General features: G+C 38.6%; 1 protein-coding gene across 6 annotated transcripts in view; it reads left to right on the top strand.

The window, feature by feature from the left end:
* The window catches only part of ubap2a (ubiquitin associated protein 2a), a 28,924-nt gene that overhangs the window by 4,543 nt on the left and 4,486 nt on the right, over positions 1 to 19,895 (top strand). For 2 of the 6 annotated variants that reach the window (XM_079835491.1, XM_079835487.1), the window contains exons 2-22: positions 4,292 to 4,429; positions 7,517 to 7,594; positions 7,672 to 7,782; positions 8,417 to 8,579; positions 9,680 to 9,757; positions 10,408 to 10,471; positions 10,568 to 10,665; positions 10,750 to 10,802; positions 11,293 to 11,363; positions 11,548 to 11,725; positions 12,194 to 12,443; positions 12,621 to 12,910; positions 13,626 to 13,819; positions 14,035 to 14,290; positions 14,784 to 14,823; positions 14,925 to 15,096; positions 15,224 to 15,281; positions 15,368 to 15,572; positions 18,049 to 18,140; positions 18,476 to 18,526; positions 19,683 to 19,764. In XM_079835491.1, the coding sequence (XP_079691617.1) occupies positions 4,334 to 4,429; positions 7,517 to 7,594; positions 7,672 to 7,782; positions 8,417 to 8,579; positions 9,680 to 9,757; positions 10,408 to 10,471; positions 10,568 to 10,665; positions 10,750 to 10,802; positions 11,293 to 11,363; positions 11,548 to 11,725; positions 12,194 to 12,443; positions 12,621 to 12,910; positions 13,626 to 13,819; positions 14,035 to 14,290; positions 14,784 to 14,823; positions 14,925 to 15,096; positions 15,224 to 15,281; positions 15,368 to 15,572; positions 18,049 to 18,140; positions 18,476 to 18,526; positions 19,683 to 19,764 (2,680 nt within the window). In that variant the 5' untranslated portion in view covers positions 4,292 to 4,333. Of the gene's footprint in view, positions 1 to 4,291; positions 4,430 to 7,516; positions 7,595 to 7,671; positions 7,783 to 8,416; positions 8,580 to 9,679; positions 9,758 to 10,407; positions 10,472 to 10,567; positions 10,666 to 10,749; positions 10,809 to 11,292; positions 11,364 to 11,547; positions 11,726 to 12,193; positions 12,444 to 12,620; positions 12,911 to 13,625; positions 13,820 to 14,034; positions 14,291 to 14,783; positions 14,824 to 14,924; positions 15,097 to 15,223; positions 15,282 to 15,367; positions 15,573 to 16,476; positions 16,534 to 18,048; positions 18,141 to 18,475; positions 18,527 to 19,682; positions 19,765 to 19,895 lie in introns of all 6 variants that reach the window. The other 4 variants (XM_079835490.1, XM_079835486.1, XM_079835489.1 and 1 more) reach the window with 3 other exon arrangements.

Below are 19,895 nucleotides of genomic sequence, written 5' to 3'. Positions count from 1 at the left end.
TCTTTTTTTTACTTAAAGGTGGGGTAGGTAAGTCTGATCTAAAACACTTTTGTCCAAATTTGTTTAAACTGTCTTTATATGTCAATACATAATTAAAATTTAAGTACTCTGAAAAAGAGAGTATAAAAATCGAGTGACTCTAGACTTTTTAATCTGCAATAAACACCGCTCATTATTTTCGTTCGGGCCGAATCAAGTGATTGGCTGGGGCGACTGTCACTCTCTCTCGCTACCATGGCTACCGCCGCTTTGGCTCCAGGATCTGCCCACATGCGCGTGCCCCACTGTTGCCAAGTCGGGCTACTTCAAACACTTGCCGCGGGCTGTTTTTCATGTCCGCGGGTTGAAGCTACCCCAATTATGTGATGTTTTGCCCCGGGATTTGCGAATTTTAGCAGGCAGCCCTACCAAAAAGACACATATTTTACCCCCCAAACGCAATTTTTACCGGAGAAACACGATTGGGCTTGTTTTGGCCTAGTTTTTTGAGTAGCAATTGGGCGGATGTTGTTGTGAAAACCTGGCAACCCTGGCGCACCCGTTTGAGTTCAAGAGACTGTATTTCTGCTGGACAGATAATCTTTCATTTTGATTATACATTTTTTTGGTTTATTATGGTTTCATGAAGCATGTCTCACTAGCACACGTAGCTGCCTAATATAGCTAACATAACATTACTTAGCATAAAGTTACAATGTTATACACTTAGCGAGCCATTAGTAGAGATGATAAATACTCAATATGCTTAGCTCAAGTTGATCGCTGTCGTGTTGAATTTCGCAAAATGTAACTTTAGATAACAAAATGCATGTGTAAAAGCTAGTACACCGCATCCAGGAACTTTTTTTTAGAACTAAGTTAGCTTTAGCTACTACCCTCTGTCTAAACTCTTCTACCATGTTCACCGGGAACTTTACCTGCACGTTTATTTCGGCCCTTGGTTTGTTTTTATATACTCTACCTATGTTTTTATCTTGTATCTGTGTGTGTCGTAGACACTGTGTTGTGTGTGTATTTTGAACTTTACCAGTATCGTTATTCTAGCTTGAGAGTGAGTACTAAAAGACATCTTATTTGTTTATATTCATAATGATAAAGTTAGATGTTTTTATTACATGTGATTCTGACATGATGTCACTATATGCACTCCGCTCCTTCTTCTCCACTCGTCTCAGGTAAATAATGCGTCTTCCTCCAGCTGTGCGGTCGGCGTAGCGTGTTCATGTGTTTTGGGGGCGTGGCTTTGGAAAGAGCCCAGAAGGGAGAAGGTGGAGTGAATGGAAATAATGAGCTGTCTTTAAAACAGTCGTGAGAGGTCTACAGGCACTCAATTTTCATACTTTCTTTTTCAGAGTACTTACATTTTGATTATGTATTGATATATAAAGAAAGTTTAAACAAATTTGGAAAAAAAGTTTTTTGACCAAATCCTACCTACCCTACCTTTAAAAGAATTGAAAAACCTTACTTTAACTTAAAACTTTACTTCAAAAAAAACCCTTGTACACATTCCTAGCGTATTGTATAATATAAAATAAATATATATAAAGATTTACACTGGCAGCTCAGAGCTGTACAGCAGCATTTAAGTATGAAATTGAATGAATAAATGTAAAAATAAAACACTACATAGACTTCACTATAAAATATACTTTGATTACATTGATTCTTATTAAAGCTACTGTATTAGTTTTTCAGTCAAGAGCAGTGAGTGATTTTCTCTTTGTATTTTGTTGTTGTATTAACATTAAAGAGATGAAAATTCTGTCATCGAGAAATTAATACAGGTTTGGAACAATATTAGAGTGAGTAAATAATTATATCATTTTACAGGTGAACTGTCCCTTTAAGGACAGCGTGTTCACTATAGGCTGCGCTGCTGTCAGTTTAAGACCTGCGTGCATCTAATATACAGACGCACGCCGATTTTACTTTCACTTTAGACATAACAGACTGTTTATGTTAACCGTGTGTGTATTTGACAGTATTAGCGCAGTAAGACGACTACTTAGTTCAGTAATCACGTGTTTGACAGGCGTTTAGTGCGCACGCTCGGAAAAGCGAATGTTAAAACCGTGCACGCGAATGAGCCGGCAAGGTTTTAAAACGCATGCAAAGAATGAACTTTCTTGATTGTGAATAACTATAGTGTTCCGTGAGTATAACTCTACCACTAAAGATGTGATGTGAATGTATGTCGCGTTGTTCAGTATTGGGATGGAGGCAAAGGATAGAATTTGTAGAAAAATAATTAATTAAATTAGCAAAACCGAGCAATACGCTTCACAAGCGCGTATTGAACCGTGAATGCCGTACCGAACGGTTCAATATTATATTGAGAATTGTGGCATCCCTAGTATACAGTGCACAACCTATTTTCATATAGTAATTCATTTAACTAGATGCTGCATTAGTAGAAAAATGACAGCAGTTGAGGCTGAGAGGACGCTATCATTAGTAGGACCTCAAACAGTTAAAACAGTGTGACAAAAATACATGCCTTTACACTGGCATGTATTAGTCTGACCCAATGTTTAATGTCACGATTGTTACCATCTGTGAGCATTAGTTTATCCACCTGGTCATTTTTATGCATTCGTTTGCAAGCAAAGTTGCATATTTAAAGCTAGTGACATGAGAAACAAATCAGAAATGTATCCAATTTCAGTTATTTTTTTAACGCCACTATAACACACATTTTGTTGTTTTTATTAGATCGATCAAAACTAGATCGACCCGTCCTTCGGATGAGACGTTAAATCGAGGTCCTGACTCTCTGTGGTCATTAAAAATCACAGTAGGGGTGTAACCCCGGCATCCTGGCCAAATTTGCCCATTGGCCTCTGTCCATCATGGCCTCCTAATCATCCCCATATATATATATATACGATTGGCTTCATTACTCTGTCTCCTCTCCACCAATCAGCTGGTGTGTGGTGGCCGTTCTGGTGCAATATGGCTGCCGTCATATCATCCAGGTGGATGCTGCACATTGGTGGTGGATGAGGAGATTCCCCCCTTCTATGTAAAACGCTTTGAGTGCCTAGAAAAACGCTTTATAAATATAACAAATTATTATTATTAAGTGTTCTAAAATAGAATAATCAAAATAATCAAGTGTTCTGAAATAGCAACTAATGTGTGGGAATATACATACAATATACATATATGTATTTATTTTCAAAACTATGGACTTCGTGTAGATATTTATATAGCCATCTTTAAGCTTGACTGTTTGAATTTAAATAAAATGGTAACACTTAACTGTAAGAGTCCATCGGTAACATTAACTAAGGTTAATAAATGCTGTAGAAGTATTGTTCATTGTTAGGTCATTAATTTGAACATTTACTAATGCATTTTCACAAATTTTAAAGTTGTATCTGTTAACATTAGTTAATGCATTTATCAGTATTAACATCAAACTTTGCGCCTTTGAATTAGATGAGGACTGCCTGTATAACGGACTTGTATACCTGTATACCTTTTTCTTCACACAGAACTACTATGGATTAAGGAGACTTGAAATATAGAGCATCAATCATACTAATTTTATGATGCTTTTTTTCTAAATAGACAGCTTATATGCCAGCATGGCAAATAAAATAGTTAAAGATGGAAAATCTTGCAGGTTTTGAAACAACATGAAACATTGATGACAGAATTTTCATTTTAAGGTGAGCCATCCCTTTAATATTACCTTGTTTGTTTCAACATTTTAAGTTGTTGTGTAAATGTGCTTTTCATGGTTAATGAAACCAGCAGAACTGACAGAGAATTTCTTCTGTGAAATAGCTAGATATTTAGATCATAAATACATGCTTCAGTGTAGATTCAAGGATGTTAGGTAATATACATTCCTTCATGTCCTCATGCCAGATGATTAAGTTGCTGTTTTGTATGCATGAGAAATGGCTATGTGATCTGAGTGGGAGCGTTTTAGAAGGACACTACAGGATAGTTGCGAAGTGTTAGCGGACACCAGTGTGGTCTCGTAGCATGGTCTTCATTTCAGCGGGGCTCGATTGTTTTTTCTACAAGGGTTTCTGGCGGTCAGAGTATTGCTCAATCTTGCCCAACTGGGTTTAAGAGAAAGGAAATCCGATACGTCCCCTGTGTGTTTGCCTGACACTACGCGGGACACTGAAGGGAAGATCTGCTGAAAGCATCAGCTAGCTCGCTTAAACAAAACCTCGTCTGGTGTCTGCAAATATTTGGACTAGAAACTAGCAAATGGAAGCGTTTTCTGAATAATAACCCCTTCCTGTTTTTGGCCTTGTTTTTCTTCCAGATTTTTCTGTTTTGTACATACATTGTTTTGTATATACTGTATATGATGACCTCGGTGGGCATCGAACGAGCCCGGGGCACTCGGGACAAAGCGCTGCCCACTACCACACAGACAACACAACCACAGAAGCAGCTTCAGGTGAGTGAACATGTGGAAACATATGCTATGTTAGGAATAACATACTACCATGCTACTCTTACTATTTCTTAGGGGTGGGAATCGGCAGAGGCCCCATGATACAATATTATCACGATACTTAAGCCATGATACAATATTATTCTTATCATTTGTTATATGTTGAGTATTGCAATAACCTTGCGATTTATTACCTTTTTTTCAACTGCAAATGTCCCCCAACTGCAAACTTTGTCCACACATATCTTTATCTCATAAGGTTCTCAGACTGTTTATTTTACATCTTCAAATCCACATCCCTTACTTAAATGTCAAATGTTTCCATTCCTCATAGTTTAAACACATTTATTACTAGAAATTACATGTCAAATAAAAACCTTTGCAGTGCACACTCAATTCAATGTATTTGTTTTTCAATACATATAATTAAGCAGTTTTATAAAGAACAACCCTAATACCCTAATGAACAAGTTAAAGTTGACTCTATTCAGTTATGAAATGTAATTCAATGCTTAATCACATTTATATAATCATATTTCTATCATGTTTATAAGAAAATGCATAAATTTGCCGTTAACGGCTTATAACTTGGACGTTAGAGTTATTTTCATAGTGAAATTGCCTACACAATAATGCAAGGCAGTTTGATTTTCAAAAGAGTATAACCAGTATCACCAACCCAGTATAGTATAACCAGTATCTCATAGCATTAGACATGCTTTGCTGCTGCTGCTGTTTGTCTTCTCAATTGTGTTGTATAATGAACGAGTGCGCTGACAGTGTAGATATGGTAAAATATAGACAGCTTCTTTGATTGTAATTGCGAGTGAAAGTTCTGTTGCATTGCAGTGCGCAGCTGGCTTGCACTTGCGTGTCAAATCAACACGTTTATCTAACACATAAACATTGACAGAATGGTCCATGTTCAGAAATATGTGCGTGCGCTTCCTGCGCACTTGTGTGAGCGTGAGTAATGCGCTGTTAGTGATTATCCCAGTCTGAAAGAAATACTTCAAATTAGTATTTTTTCCCGCGTTATAAGCGTGTCGCTTACGGTAACATTTTGCACAGTACGAGCTGAAATTCAGTCCCTGAAAATATTGATACTTGCCATCCTCGTCTGTTTGATTTATCGTCCCGATACAATATTCCCATACAAAATATTGTGATACTATGCTGTATCATAAAAAAATAAAATAAATGTATACCCCACCACTACTATTTCAGCAGTATATAGTACGAACATACTCTGCTGGGTACTGTATCCCAGAATGCATGCAATATGCTTGACTTCACCTTCCAGCTTGCTTGGGGGGGGTACATGAGACACCCTTGCATTAAAAAATAACAGCTAGACTGAGCACAAAGGGGAAAGGATTGCTAAGCCACACTTTTATAAGTTGAACCATTTTATAGTGACCTCTTCACACAGTGCTTGTAATGGGATGCTCAAAAAACAGGCATCCTGGCCAAATTTGCCCATTGGCCCCTGTCCATCATGGCCTCCTAATCATCCCCATATATATATATATATATATATATATATATATATATATATATATATATATTAGTGGTGGGCCGTTGTCAGCATTAACGTGCTGTGTTAACGTGAGACTCTTATCGGGCGATAATAAAAATATCGCCGTTAATCTATTCTCAAAGTTGGGTTGGGAGCTGGGTCTATACTACGCAAGCTATGATGACTTTCACCTTGATATTCTAGCACGGATGTATACCTAGCCGAATTACACTGTAGGGGGCGAGAGAACGAGTCTTCAAACCTGTGTGCCTACTCAAACGATACGACACTCATTTTCTACAGTGTCGATATATAAGCTGCGCTCTCCTCTCCTCTCCGACCGACAGCGAGCTGACACGCACCCGCCTCCTCTCATTCAGTCTGGTTAATCCTCTGAACATTGCGCTGGGGTGTTCTGGCGTTTTTTTCCTCATGACAGCGTGTTAGTATTGGTGTGACCGGTCTGAATTTCGTGCGGGGTTGCACATAACGTTAATTCTACTAATTCCCGCAGATTTCGCGCTCGCATCTGAAGCGCACACACACATACCATAATAAAGCCGCCTCTGACATACAGGTGCAAAAATGAGCTCCTTTTTCAATCTTATTGATGGTCAAATACACTAAAAAATGTCTCAATGTCCATCTTGGTGAGTTTTAACGTAAACACAGTCGTAAACAGCTCACAGGAACAGTGTTTGGGATCCATGTGTGCGTCAGGTGTCAAAGGGACAGAAGTTATTTATTATTTAAACTACAAAAAGACAAACGATCACTTACGAGCACACATATTCTGAATGCCTTCGGCAGAATTCAAATGAGCCATTTTAATCAAGATTAATCTAGATTAATTCCAAGATTACAGTGAGATTAATGTAGATAAATTTTTTTTTATCTATACCCACCTCTAATATATATATATATATATATATATATATATATATATATATATATATATATATATATATATATATATATATATATATATATATATATATATATATATATATATATATATATATATATATATATATAAAAAATCATACATACATTTGGCTTCATCATTCTGTCTCCTCTCCACCAATCAGCTGGTGTGGTCGGCGTTCTGGCGTAATATGGCTGTTGTCGCATCATCCAGGTGGATGCTGCAAATTGGTGGTGGATGAGGAGATTCCCCCTTGTATGTAAAGTGCTTTGAGTGGCAAGAAAAGCTCTATATAAATGTAACAAATAATTTATCCTCACTAATTGTTTAGTTAGTTGCTATTTGATTACACTACCAAAAGTCAACACATTTTTCACTACATTAAATTTCTACATTTTTATTTCAGAGATGAAACTTCTAATGTCTTATGACAAAAAAGTATTACTATTTGAAATCTTATAATATGCATACAGTAGCAGCCAAACATACTTTCCGTGGCCCATGTCTGCTTCCACTTGTATGTGTCCTGGTCATGAATCTGACTCTGCTCATTCAATTCCCTTTTATTTATTTTTTATTTATTTATTTTTTTTAAGAATAATTGGTCACTCATTCTGATCTTCATAACTTGTGCTTCCAATTGCAGGCTACAGCCGAACAGATCCGACTGGCCCAGATGATCTATGACAAGAACGATGCAGATTTTGAGGATAAAGTGAAACAGGTATGAGAAGCTCTCTTCCATCAGAGCAAAGTGATGTTTAAACTTCTCTTTTAACCCCTGTCCATATTTGCTCATAGCTCATAGAGGTTACAGGGAAGAACCAAGACGATTGCATGGTTGCTCTCCACGACTGCAACGAGGATGTCAACAGAGCCATCAACTTCCTGCTTGAGGGAACCTCTGATGCGGTAAGAATTCCATCTAACAGATGCACATGTGATGCACATCTAGACTACTTAGTAGGCACTAAAACTCATGATGAGTTATGGAAAAAGGAGAAGGAAAACTGATTTTATTGAAAATGTTGTTGCTACTGTCAGCTGTTTGGTGGCTGGGCTGTAAAACGCAAAACAATGTTTTTTATTTTTTTTCTGCATGTTTTTTTCCCCTTTTTTTAGCTTAATGATGAACAAACAATGTACCGCAGTGCTTAATGTCCATATTCATGTGAGACTGACGCTAATCTATTTCAGAGACAAAGCGTCTGACTTAAGTGGTGAAATTTGAGAGCCCTCTTCTTATAGACTGGGATTTGTTTGAATTATTTCTGGGAATGAAACTCAAAAATAGAAAGTGGGTCACTTCTGTAGTGTTGATCAGAAGGTAATCCTGTGTCATAACAGACCTCTGCCTCCACCACTGTGTCACAGTACAAGCTCCTAAATGTCCTTCATCAGTAATGAGGATTCAACAGGGATGATTAGCAAACCTGTATTTAAATTAGTTATGTAAAATGGCACTGCATTGATGCCTAACATCTGCTGTACGATTATCATCTTTTATTTTTTGTTTGTTCTAACTAGTAGTAACTTTTCTCTGCAGACCTCCTGGGAAACGGTGGGGAAAAAGAAGAGTCTTGGAAAGGATGGCACCTCCGCTGAGAGTAAGGAGAACAAGGAGAACAGGGAGAAGAAAGAGAGGGAAAGCAGCAAGGGTCGTGGAGGAGCGAGTCGCCGTGGCAGAGGGACCAGTCGCAACAGGCCAGGTGAGTGTGTTAATGAGGTTTCCTTGTTTTTTTACATAGCTGTTTAAGGCCTGTTTACACTTGTCTCTTAATGTGTTTTTACTGATCCGATAGCAACCCGCTTGTTAAATCTGTTCATTTGCACTTGGCCACATAAATGTCTCTCTGCAAAACAAGTTTAAATCCGATCTTCAATTCCTGTGCTATTTACAAATTCAGTTCAGTTCACATCAACAAAAGCAGCAGATATGAGCTGCATTTTATTAATCATCAGCTAATTTCAAGATCAAATAGTAGAAATAGGAGTGGCATTAGCACTGGTAAAATAATTTAGTCTCACTACTTTTTTTTTGTCCAGTTGCATCCTGAAGTGGTTTGATTGATCAGATTGGGTAACACTTTATTTTACAGTGTTCTTGTTACGTATATAACATGTAGTTACCATTTAATAACAGTAAATTATGCATAATTACATGCAACTAACCATCAAACAAAACCATCATCCTACCGTAACCCCATAGTAAGTACATGTTTTTTAATTAATATTACTCAGTACTTAACTATATAATTACACTGTAACAATGACACCTTATAATAAAGTGTAACCTCAGATTGTAGTCTGGTATTTTCATGATCAGATAGCTATCCAATCAGAAAGTGCATGTAGTGGCAAAGTGTATCCAGCAGCAATATTTAGACAATATCTAGGTGCAATTTTGGAAACGTATAGCAATGCCACCACGTCTGCATGCCTGTGATCTATTTTCTTATATTTGTGCTGTAGTTCTAGTTATAGTATGCCTATACACACAGCAACCATGAATTTTAATGAGGAAACTGCGATCTTCTTCAAACTGAATTACTGTGATCATTTACATTTTTATTTTATTAAAATATTTAGGTTAGGTTTTTTTTTTTGTGGATGGCAACAATTAATTCAGGTATCCAGACCCCTCCCCACCCTCCCCCATGAAAATAAAAATAAAATTGGCATCAGATTCAGAGCAAATAGTGTTGGCGCAACAACATTTGCACTTGTTGTTTTGTTTTTACAAATTAAATTTGTGTGTGAGGTAGGTTTTAAATGGCTTATGTGTGATCTCATGTTGTAATCTGTATAGCAAGGACAGAGGAGAATGGTGTGGACCCTGCTCCTGTTGAGAGAGGTGCTGACCGTGGCCGCAGGGGCAGAGGGAGAGGTGAGCCCACACACACACACGCAGTATAAACATCATATCATTCACATTAATTGTGCTTATTAGGCATGTGGAAAACTGTTTACGAAATCAACTAGTCCGGTTTTTAGGACAAGGGGAAGCCCTGTATAACTAGGCTCATATCCACCCTGCACTGATCAGACATGTTTTTTTTTTTGTGAAATGTATGGATATGGTGCTTCAGTAGGGTGACTGACACATATTCAACAAATAAATAAATCAAACCTTTTATTACACTGAATTGACCATGGTCCTCATAAAACACTGAGATAAGAATGTTACTTCCCGCCGGTGATTTGAAGTCTGACAGTTAGTGTCGATTTATTGTTGAAAGCAGTGCTTTGATGTCTGTAGTGGTGGTGCTTTAAAGGGGATGAATTTCTCCTGGGTTTTAAGTGTGTTTTAGCCCCTGACAGTTATAGAAGCTGTAGACTGTCATCAGCGCATTAAAACCTCTGAGAAGTTGCGTTTCCCCATTTTAAGTGCTAAATAACTTAAAGATGAAACTCTAAGAAAAAAATTGAGCTGTTGGACAATTGGGGTATTTGACCATCCTGACCCATCCCTAGTGCTTGCATTTTTATAAGTGCTTAGGAACTTTTATTATTATTGTTTTGTTTTTTTATTAACAGTGTCTGGAGGTAGAGGCAGAGGTCGGGCTCCGATTACCAGCAGGTTTACAGCACAGGGGATGGGGTGAGTATCACTCAAATATTTTTGAACCTATAATCAATTTTCATTATCATACAGCCACCTAAAACCCATTCTCACACTCTGTGTATCCCCCTGCAGGACCTTTAACCCTGCAGACTACACCACAGACAGTGGGACATCAAACTCGCACGCTGATGTCTGGGAGACAGGGGCCAACGACACTACAGATGGGACAGGTGAGAGACGCACCTCTGTTGCACAGAACTTTTCACAATCCTTTGGCCCTCTCTCATCTCTCTTTCTCTCTTTGACACATTCAGTGGCATGGCAGAACACTCTGGACGAGTGGGCAGCTGAAGACTGGAGTGAAGATGTGAGTGTGAGTCATGCTCTATAATTAACCTCCTATGCATTATGGGATTTGCAGAGCTTGAAATTAATAAGCCTGAAAAGACATGGTATATGTGTTGTCCAGAAATGTTGTAGATTCATATGTAGACGATAGTGATTCTTTTATTATTAATGTATTATGCAGTATTGCTCTTCTTATGTTATTTATGTTTATTATTATTATTATTATTATTATCAATAATATTAATATTATATATTTATGGTTTATATATAATTCTGTACTATATAATTATAATACTTATATTTGGTACATCTGTACAATCTCTTTTCATATATTATATAATATAAGTGTAATATAATTATTATATATTATAGTACTATTACAAATACTATATATACTCTTTATATTTTTTTGTATAATTTAAATCCTTCCCTCATATTTGTACACTATAGTCATATACAATATTTAGCCTATTAATTTAGCCCTAACTGGCCCTTTTTGATCTCCAAAGCTCTCTGAGACCAAAGTGTTCACGTCCTCTTGTGCACCTCCAACTGAGAACCACATCACACCTGGCCAGAGGTAATAAAGTCAGAGCTGGGGTTCTCATTTCATGTGTTTGAGTTCAGCAAAGACAAATCTTAGGATATCTATTATTTTCAAAGTTTTCAAACATAGCATTCCAAACATATGATGATTATAGCATTGCATCGTGAATATAATGTCTTGTGTTTATTTCACTGACTGTATTGTTTGTTTGTTGTAGTCTGGATCTAGCATCTCTGCTGCAGAAGCCTGTGGATCGAGAAGAGGCGGGGGGTCTGAAGGCCGTGGGCTCCTCTCAGGGGCTCGGCCACAGTCTGGTCTTCACCAACTCCCACCACCAGCCTGCTCGAAATGGAGGCACATCTTCTGCCTCCAACAGCTACACACACGCCACTCTGGTGAGACAATCCACAGGCATGATTTATAGCACTTACAGAACTGTTTTCCTAGCAAACGAATGGCAATGACTGGCAGGGTGCTTAAAGGGATAGTTGAGTATGAGTTTCTTTTTTCTGTTGAGCACAAAAGAACATATTTTAAAGAATGTTGGTAATCAAACAGTTGAAAAATAGCCATTGACTTCCATAGTAGGAAAATAAATACTATGAAAGTCAATGGGTCCCGTCGAATGTCTGGTTAGCATCATTCTTCAAAATATGTTCTTTTGTGCTCAACAGAAAAAAGAAACTCATACAGGTTTGGAACAAGTTGAGGGTGAGTAAATAATGACAGAATTTAAATTTTTTGGGTGAACTATCCCTTTAAAAAGGACCTTTTCACAGTTTATTGTGTAATATCGAGAGTGCTGATATAGTGAGATCTGAATGGGTTTCCTAATGGCACCTTTCCTTTGTGTCTTTTCCCAGTCCTCTGTTTTGGGTTCTGGTTTTGGAGAGCTGGGTGGTCCAAAACTCGGGCAGACGGCCGGGCAGCAAATACTGGAACAGCTGAAGGGGCCTGGTCTTGGGCAGCTTACCTCCCAGCCCTCCAGCACAGGGACCAACTGCACCCCTGTAGGGGGCCTGGTGGGGACGGGGATTTCAGTGCCCTCCTCTTCCTGGGACATCAAACCTCCTGGAACACAGAGCTCTGCTTCACTCCCGTCCCAATTCAGTCGTGAGTGTTACAATTGCTTTACTGGCCTGGAAACGCAAACTTGTTCATACTTTCAAACATGTGGCTATGCATTAATTGATTCCTATCAACTTCTTCAGACTGCATCCCAAAACTTTTTTTAGTTAGTCACATGTGACTTGGTGTGAGCATGTTTTTTCGGTATTGTTTTCCCTGTAGGGGAGTTTCAAATGCAGCCAGAGCCATCTTTGGTGCTAAGCCAACTTGCCCAGCGACAGCAGGGCTCCCTGACCCACACGGGGCCTCTAGCCAGGCAGCCCAGCCCTCCCCCATTGAGCACCCCTTCGCCTGCCTCGGGAACACTGGAAGCCTTTCCGAAAGCACCAGAACCATCACAGCACCGTGACGGGCCCTCGATGGCCCCCTCACAGGCTGCCGACTCTCAGGGCAGCAGCACACAGCAGCGGCAGATAAAGACACAAAAGCGACGGATACCTCCCACTTCCAAGGTGACTAAAGATTTAAAATACATTGAGGTGGAATGCTTTGTAAGATCTCGTGCTGAGCTCTCTATTGCCTGCTACAGTTTGTAGATAAATATACATGAAATGGCCTTCGCATCCTATTTTGCTTGTATAATCTGGCTTATTTCTGGGTTCAGTGGGATTTTTTTTTAGCCAGAAAGGGTGTAGGGTGGGGCTTGATTGTATCCATCTGGAATTTATTAAATCGTAAAAAGTGGGTGTTACCAGAATGGAGGGGGGAGCGAGTTATGAAGAAGAAAATGCACAGAGGAATCGCTCGAGCATAGTTTAGTCCATTTTGATTTTATGTTGAAATCTCTTATTTTTTTCTTTTGCATGTGTTTGAAGTTTTGGATCGGTAAGATTTTTTGATAGAAGTCAAAACGTGATCACAAGGCTGCATTTATTTGATCAGAAATACCGTAAAAACAGGAGTATTGTGAAATATTATTACAATTTAACTCCAGTCTTCAGTGTCACATGATCCTTCAGAAATAATTCTAATATGCTCAAATGGTGCTCAAGAAACATTTCTTATTATCATTGTTGAGAAAAGTGGAAACTTCAATTTTGATCAATTTAATGTGGCTATGTAAATGTTATAAAACCCTGTAACTGTTACAAAGCTTTTTTGTTTTCGTTGATGCTTTGTCAGTGTGTATATACTGTCTGTTTACTGTTTGTGTTTGAACACATCCAGATTCCCGCATCTGCGGTAGAGATGCCCGGGTCAGCAGATGTGTCCGGTCTAAATGTTCAGTTTGGTGCCCTGGACTTTGGTTCAGAATCTGCCCTGCCAGACTTCGGCCAGTCAGAGAACTGCAACAGTGAACCCATAAGGGAGGCTGCAGTGGTTCCTCAGTCACAGAGTAGCCTTTACTCTAAACCAATCAGGTCAGTTAGTGGGAGAAATGGATATAATGAAGACAAAATGGTCTCGCTGTTGTCTAAATTGAATTTAAGGGCTTTTTCTTTTTCTTTGAGCAGTGGACTTCATGTATTGCTGATTTTCCTAAAACTCTCAGCGCATGTATTTTAAACCAACGTGCTTTAGCTTTAAAAACTCTCCATTCTGCATGCTAATACGTTTCCCATGATCTCCCCTGCAGTGAATCTCTGACCAGTCCGGTCCCTTTGCTGCTGCCTCTGGCCTCTTCTGACAGCATCTACCCCTCTCCCTCGGTACCTCTCCCGAGCCTCGCCCCCTCCCACACCACCCCCAGCTCAGTTACAGCCCCCTCGTCCTCCTCATCTTCCTCTTCCTCCTCTGCTGCATCATCGGCGGGTAACAGCTTTGATTGCGGTGTGGCCCCTCACTCAAGACTGACCTTTTCTCAGAGCAAGGAGCCTTCTGGACCTGTGACGGTAAGTACAAAAAGAGAGCTGTGAAACTTAGGGATATGTTAACCAAAAATTTAAAAAATGTACACTACCGTCTAAAAGTTTGGGGTCAGTAAGATATTCTTCTCTTTTTTTGAATAATACTTATTTCTATTTCAAATAAACGCTGATCTTTTGAACTTTCTATTCATCAAAGAAATCATAAAATGTATCTTGGTTTCCACAAAATTATTAAGCAGCACAACTGTTTTCAACATTGATAGGAATGTCTTACACCAAATCAGCATATTATGATTTCTCGGGCAAGGTACAAGACAACCGTGCCTAGTGAGTACACCCTAAGATACTGCTTTCAAAAACATAAAAAAAATCTTACTGACCCCAAACATTTGAACAGTTGTGTATGTGCTGCCATGTTGTACCATGTATGCACTATTTCTTTAGTGCACCGCACATCAAGGAAGTTATGCTGCTAGTATTAATTTGATTCAGTACACTTTGTTTGCATCTCTGACAGAACGGTTTCAATGGTGCGAGGACCTCTGCTGCTTTAGACAGTAAGTCAAACTCATCAGTTTTACCCTTCTTTCTGTGTCATGCATTAAAGATTTAACTGCTTCATTTTTGTAATGTATGACATTTATGCCTTCTCCATCAGCCACATCGAGTTCCTCCACTCCAAAACAAGAGTCTCCCTCTCTGGGCAGCAACACGAGTGTTGCCCCATCTGCCCCATCCTCACTGTTGCCCCCTTCTGTTACACCACACAGCTCTGTTCTGCCCAGCCTGGCATCTGAGCTGTCCTCTGCCAGCTTACCTCCCCTCAGCAGGTGAGCAAGATGTTTTATACCCTTTCTTGGTATTACTCATTTATGTACATTTTGATGTAAATGTTCATGTTTTCAAAAATGTTATGTTGGCTACATATATCTGTGACACTTCCTGTTTTTCCTGTAGTCATGTGAGCAGTGGCCATTCCTCTGTGTCGGCACTTTGCACCACATCTTCACTTACAGTGAGTTCTGTAGGATGCACAGGCACACACATTCTCCCCTCACCACCTCCACTGCCTGTAACACCTCTCTGTGTATGTGTCCTCAGTATACCAGTGTGGACAGTGTGAACTCTCTCGCCCCCTCATCGATGCCATTTTCCTCCCAGCCTGTGTCCGTTCTGTCCAGCATCAGTGTGAACAGTGCAACAAGTGGTGGCAACGGTCTGCACGGGTCTGGAATTTTGGGTCATGGCAACAATGGTAGCACACCTTCTGGTATCAGGGCTGCCCCGCTACTGTCTTCCTCCAGCGGTAAGAGAGCACACATCAAGATATTGTTATCATATAGCAATTATCATGATACCATTTAAAAATTAGTACTATAAAGCAAGGCTTCATTAATTTAATCAAAAATACAGTAAAACAGAACTATTGTGAAATATTAAATTTTAAAGTATATTTGCTTTTTACGCTTATGCATTTGGCAGACGCTTTTATCCAAAGCGACTTCCATTGTATTCAAGGTACACATTTTACATTTTGTCAGTTGTTGCTTTCCCTGGGAATGGAACCCATGACGCCACACTCTACTGTTTGAGCTACAGGAAAGCCCTGTAATACACTCACCTAAAGGATTAATAGGAACACCATACTAATTCTGTGTTTGACCCCCTTTCGCCTTCAGAACTGCTTTAATTCTACGTGGCATTGATTCAACAAGGTGCTGAAAGCATTCTTTAGAAATGTTGGCCCATATTGATAGGATAGCATCTTGCAGTTGATGGAGATTTGTGGGATGCACATCCAGGGCACAAAGCTCCCGTTCCACCACATCCCAAAGATGCTCTATTGGGTTGAGATCTGGTGAGTGTGGGGGCCATTTTAGTACAGAGAACTCATTGTCATGTTCAAGAAATCAATTTGAAATGATTCAAGCTTTGTGACATGGTGCATTATCCTGCTGGAAGTAGCCATCAGAGGATGGGTAGATGGTGGTCATAAAGGGATGGACATGGTCAGAAACAATGCTCAGGTAGGCCGTGGCATTTAAACGATGCCCAATTGGCACTAAGGGGCCTAAAGTGTGCCAAGAAAACATCCCCCATACCATTACACCACCACCACCAGCCTGCACAGTGGTAACAAGGCATGATGGATCCATGTTCTCATTCTGTTTACGCCAAATTCTGACTCTACCATCTGAATGTCTCAACAGAAATCGAGACTCATCAGACCAGGCAACATTTTTCCAGTCTTCAACGGTCCAATTTTGGTGAGCTTGTGCAAATTGTAGCCTCTTTTTCCTATTTGTAGTGGAGATGAATGGTACCCGGTGGGGTCTTCTGCTGCTGTAGCCCATCCGCCTCAAGGTTGTGCGTGTTGTGGCTTCACAAATGCTTTGCTGCATACCTCAGTTGTAACAAGTGGTTATTTCAGTCAAAGTTGCTCTTTTATCAGCTTGAATCAGTCGGCCTATTCTCCTCTGACCTCTAGCATCAACAAGGCATTTTCGCCCACAGGACTGCCGCATACTGGATGTTTTTCCCTTTTCACACCATTCTTTGTAAACCCTAGAAATGGTTGTGGGTGAAAATCCCAGTAACTGAGCAGATTGTGAAATACTCAGACCGGCCCGTCTGGCACCAACAACCATGCCACGCTCAAAATTGCTTAAATCACCTTTCTTTCCCATTCTGACATTCAGTTTGTAGTTCAGGAGATTGTCTTGACCAGGACCACACCCCTAAATGCATTGAAGCAACTGCCATGTGATTGGTTGATTAGATAATTGCATTAATGAGAAATTGAACAGGTGTTCCTAATAATCATTTAGGTGTATATTTTAATAAAATAAATGTTCTATTTTAAAATGTAATTTATTCCTGTGATGCAAAACTGAATTTTCAGCAGCCATTACTCTAGTGTCAAATGATCCTTCAGAAATCATTCTAATATGCTGATTTGGTGCTTAAGAAACATTTATTATTACTATTAATGTTGAAGACATACACATGCCAAACATATATCCTCTGTTTGTGAACAAATGGACAGTTTATGGACATAATTCTGTCCAAATATTCCAGGCATGTATATAAACATAAAAAGGTGTTTATAATTTTAATATTTTTTTCAAATCTAATCAGGCTTGCTGCGGTAGTTGGTGTTAACGGTGTTGCATTGCTTGGCCATTGTTGCATAGACACTGTGGTTTTCCGTTTTTATAGAAATAAAAACCATTTAGATCAGTTGGACAATAGACGCTACAATTGTAAACAAAAAAGCATCTGGTCTGCTCCATACAGCACATGCTGCAGAGTCGCAGTACTGTGCAGTAGGAGTCAAAATCAGATCACATATCACATGAAGAGAGTAAGGAGATGACTGATGGTGGAGGATTTGGTGTGCAACAGATCCTAAGCATCATTGACTCATCTTGTAAAATGTGTGGTCTGTACTGCCGCTCCCTATACATGGAGAAACAGTGAAAGAGCGCACATTCAAAAGCGATTTCAATACCCCGCATTTAGATAGCGGCTCCCTGATGCCCACGAATTATAGGCCTATACACAGAGTATGCGTGATCGCGGATTCAAAAGTAAAAGTGAAAAGCCGACCGCACATTCAGAATACTCCCCCTCCCCTCAGTGTTATCGGTAATTCCAGTGTTGTTCCAAGTTTATATAGAAGTGTTTCTCACTGTGACATCCCTAAATCTAATCAGCCACTTTAGTTTAGTGGAAATGTGCAATTCTTCATTCTCCAACAACTTTTCCCTGTCTGTGTGCAGGTAAAGCTCCTCCTAATCTCTCTCAGGGGGTTCCTCCACTGCTGCCTAACCAGTACATCATGGGACCCGGAGGTCTGCTGCCTGCCTACCCCGTAAGAACCCTCATCCTCTTAAATCAAAACAGATCAGCTTTCACTCCTCTGGGAAGGATTGTAGTGTATGTGGAATTTCAGGATTTTTGTGTGCATGTGTTTGTTTTGGGTTGGGTGATTCAATAGTGTTGCTTTTATGCACTCTTGTAAAGTGGTGTGTTATTGTGTGTGTGTGTGTGACTTGTAAAGAGTGTATGTGATGCGTATTTCATTATGTGACCCAGTACAAGCTCTGAGCCTGTGAATAATGAAAAACAGAATATTGATTTCAGTAACTTTATAGTGTATAAATGTTTATTTATAGTGTGCTGAAAGTTCTTGTTTGTGTTGTGCAGCAGATTTATGGTTATGAAGACCTCCACATGCTCCAATCCAGACTACCAATGGTGAGTCTGAGACCATCAAATTCCCTCTTTTTAGTTATGACAAGCTTTAAAATATTTTATCGGTGGGAGTCGTGAGTCAAAATGTTTGAGATCCACTGCTTTAGAACTGCTGCTGAGCTTTACATTTTTCTTTTCAAACGTCATTTATTTTTTCTTGACTATTGGTTGACGGACATTAGACATCTTGAGAGTAGAATGGCAGATGTAGGTCTATGATATTAGACAAACACAAATGCTGATATTCACTCATTGACAAGATAGAAATATTTTGGGAAACAACAGAAGAGCTAACATCTGTTAAAGGTTCTGTCAGAAAGCCCAAAGACTAATCGGCCTGACCCAGGCTTGTTGCAGTTATTACATAATCGCCTTATTGTGATTTATTTTATAAAAATCACGAGTATTTGAGACGACAACATAATCACTGTGCACTGTAGATTCCAGTCCATTTAAAATTACTATCCAAATTAGGTATTTTTTTAAAGTGAATATAAAAATGCAGAAATCAAAGCTCTTCCTTTTGGATTTTAATCTTTTAAAAAATATTTCACAGTGTAAAGTAAAGAAATTATAACAAATATATTTACGTAATTATTGTAATAAATTTTTATTATATTATACTAACTATATTAACTAATTATATGAATGTAATCAAGCATTAGTAACATTAATATAACTAGTTAATATTATACAATTATTGTATTATATAATTATTATAAATCATTTGTATAATTATATAATTTTCATTGTTTTATATCATTATATAATGAACGAAATTATTATATTTATGTAATTGTTGTAATACATTTTTATTATATACATATAAAGTCAGTATCATCATATAGTTAGTATTGTTTATTTATTTATATATATATATAAATAAACAATACTAACTATATGATGATACTGACTTTATATGTATATAATAAAAATGTATTACAACAATTACATAAATATAATAATTTCGTCACTTTACACTGAAATATTTTTTAAATGATTTAAAATCCAAAGGAAGAGCTTTGATTTCTGCGTTTTTAGTTTAATATTTAAATTACACATGAAAAAAAAAAAAAAAAATGTAATTGCTAAGCAGAATTCATTGGCAGCCCAAGTCTAGCCACTCTGCAATCTCTGCTTTTTTTTCTGATCCCTGTAGGATTACTATGGAATCACATTCCCAGGGCCGACTGCTACGCTGTCTAGCAGAGATGGAAGCCTCGCCAACAACCCTTACTCAGGTACTGGATTGCTATATTCAATTGCTTTTTATTGGTCTGTAAGCTTTGATAAACAATGATGGACATGACATCTGTGTAGACAAAAGCAGAAAATAAAAAGTATCTTTTTTTTTTTGTCTTTTTTTCTCCAC

The sequence above is a fragment of the Gobio gobio genome (genome assembly GCF_949357685.1).
Source record: "Gobio gobio genome assembly, chromosome: 14".
Classification (NCBI taxonomy): Eukaryota; Metazoa; Chordata; class Actinopteri; order Cypriniformes; family Gobionidae; genus Gobio; species Gobio gobio.
Note: the sequence above shows the minus strand (reverse complement) of the source record. Positions and strands in the feature narration are given on the sequence as shown.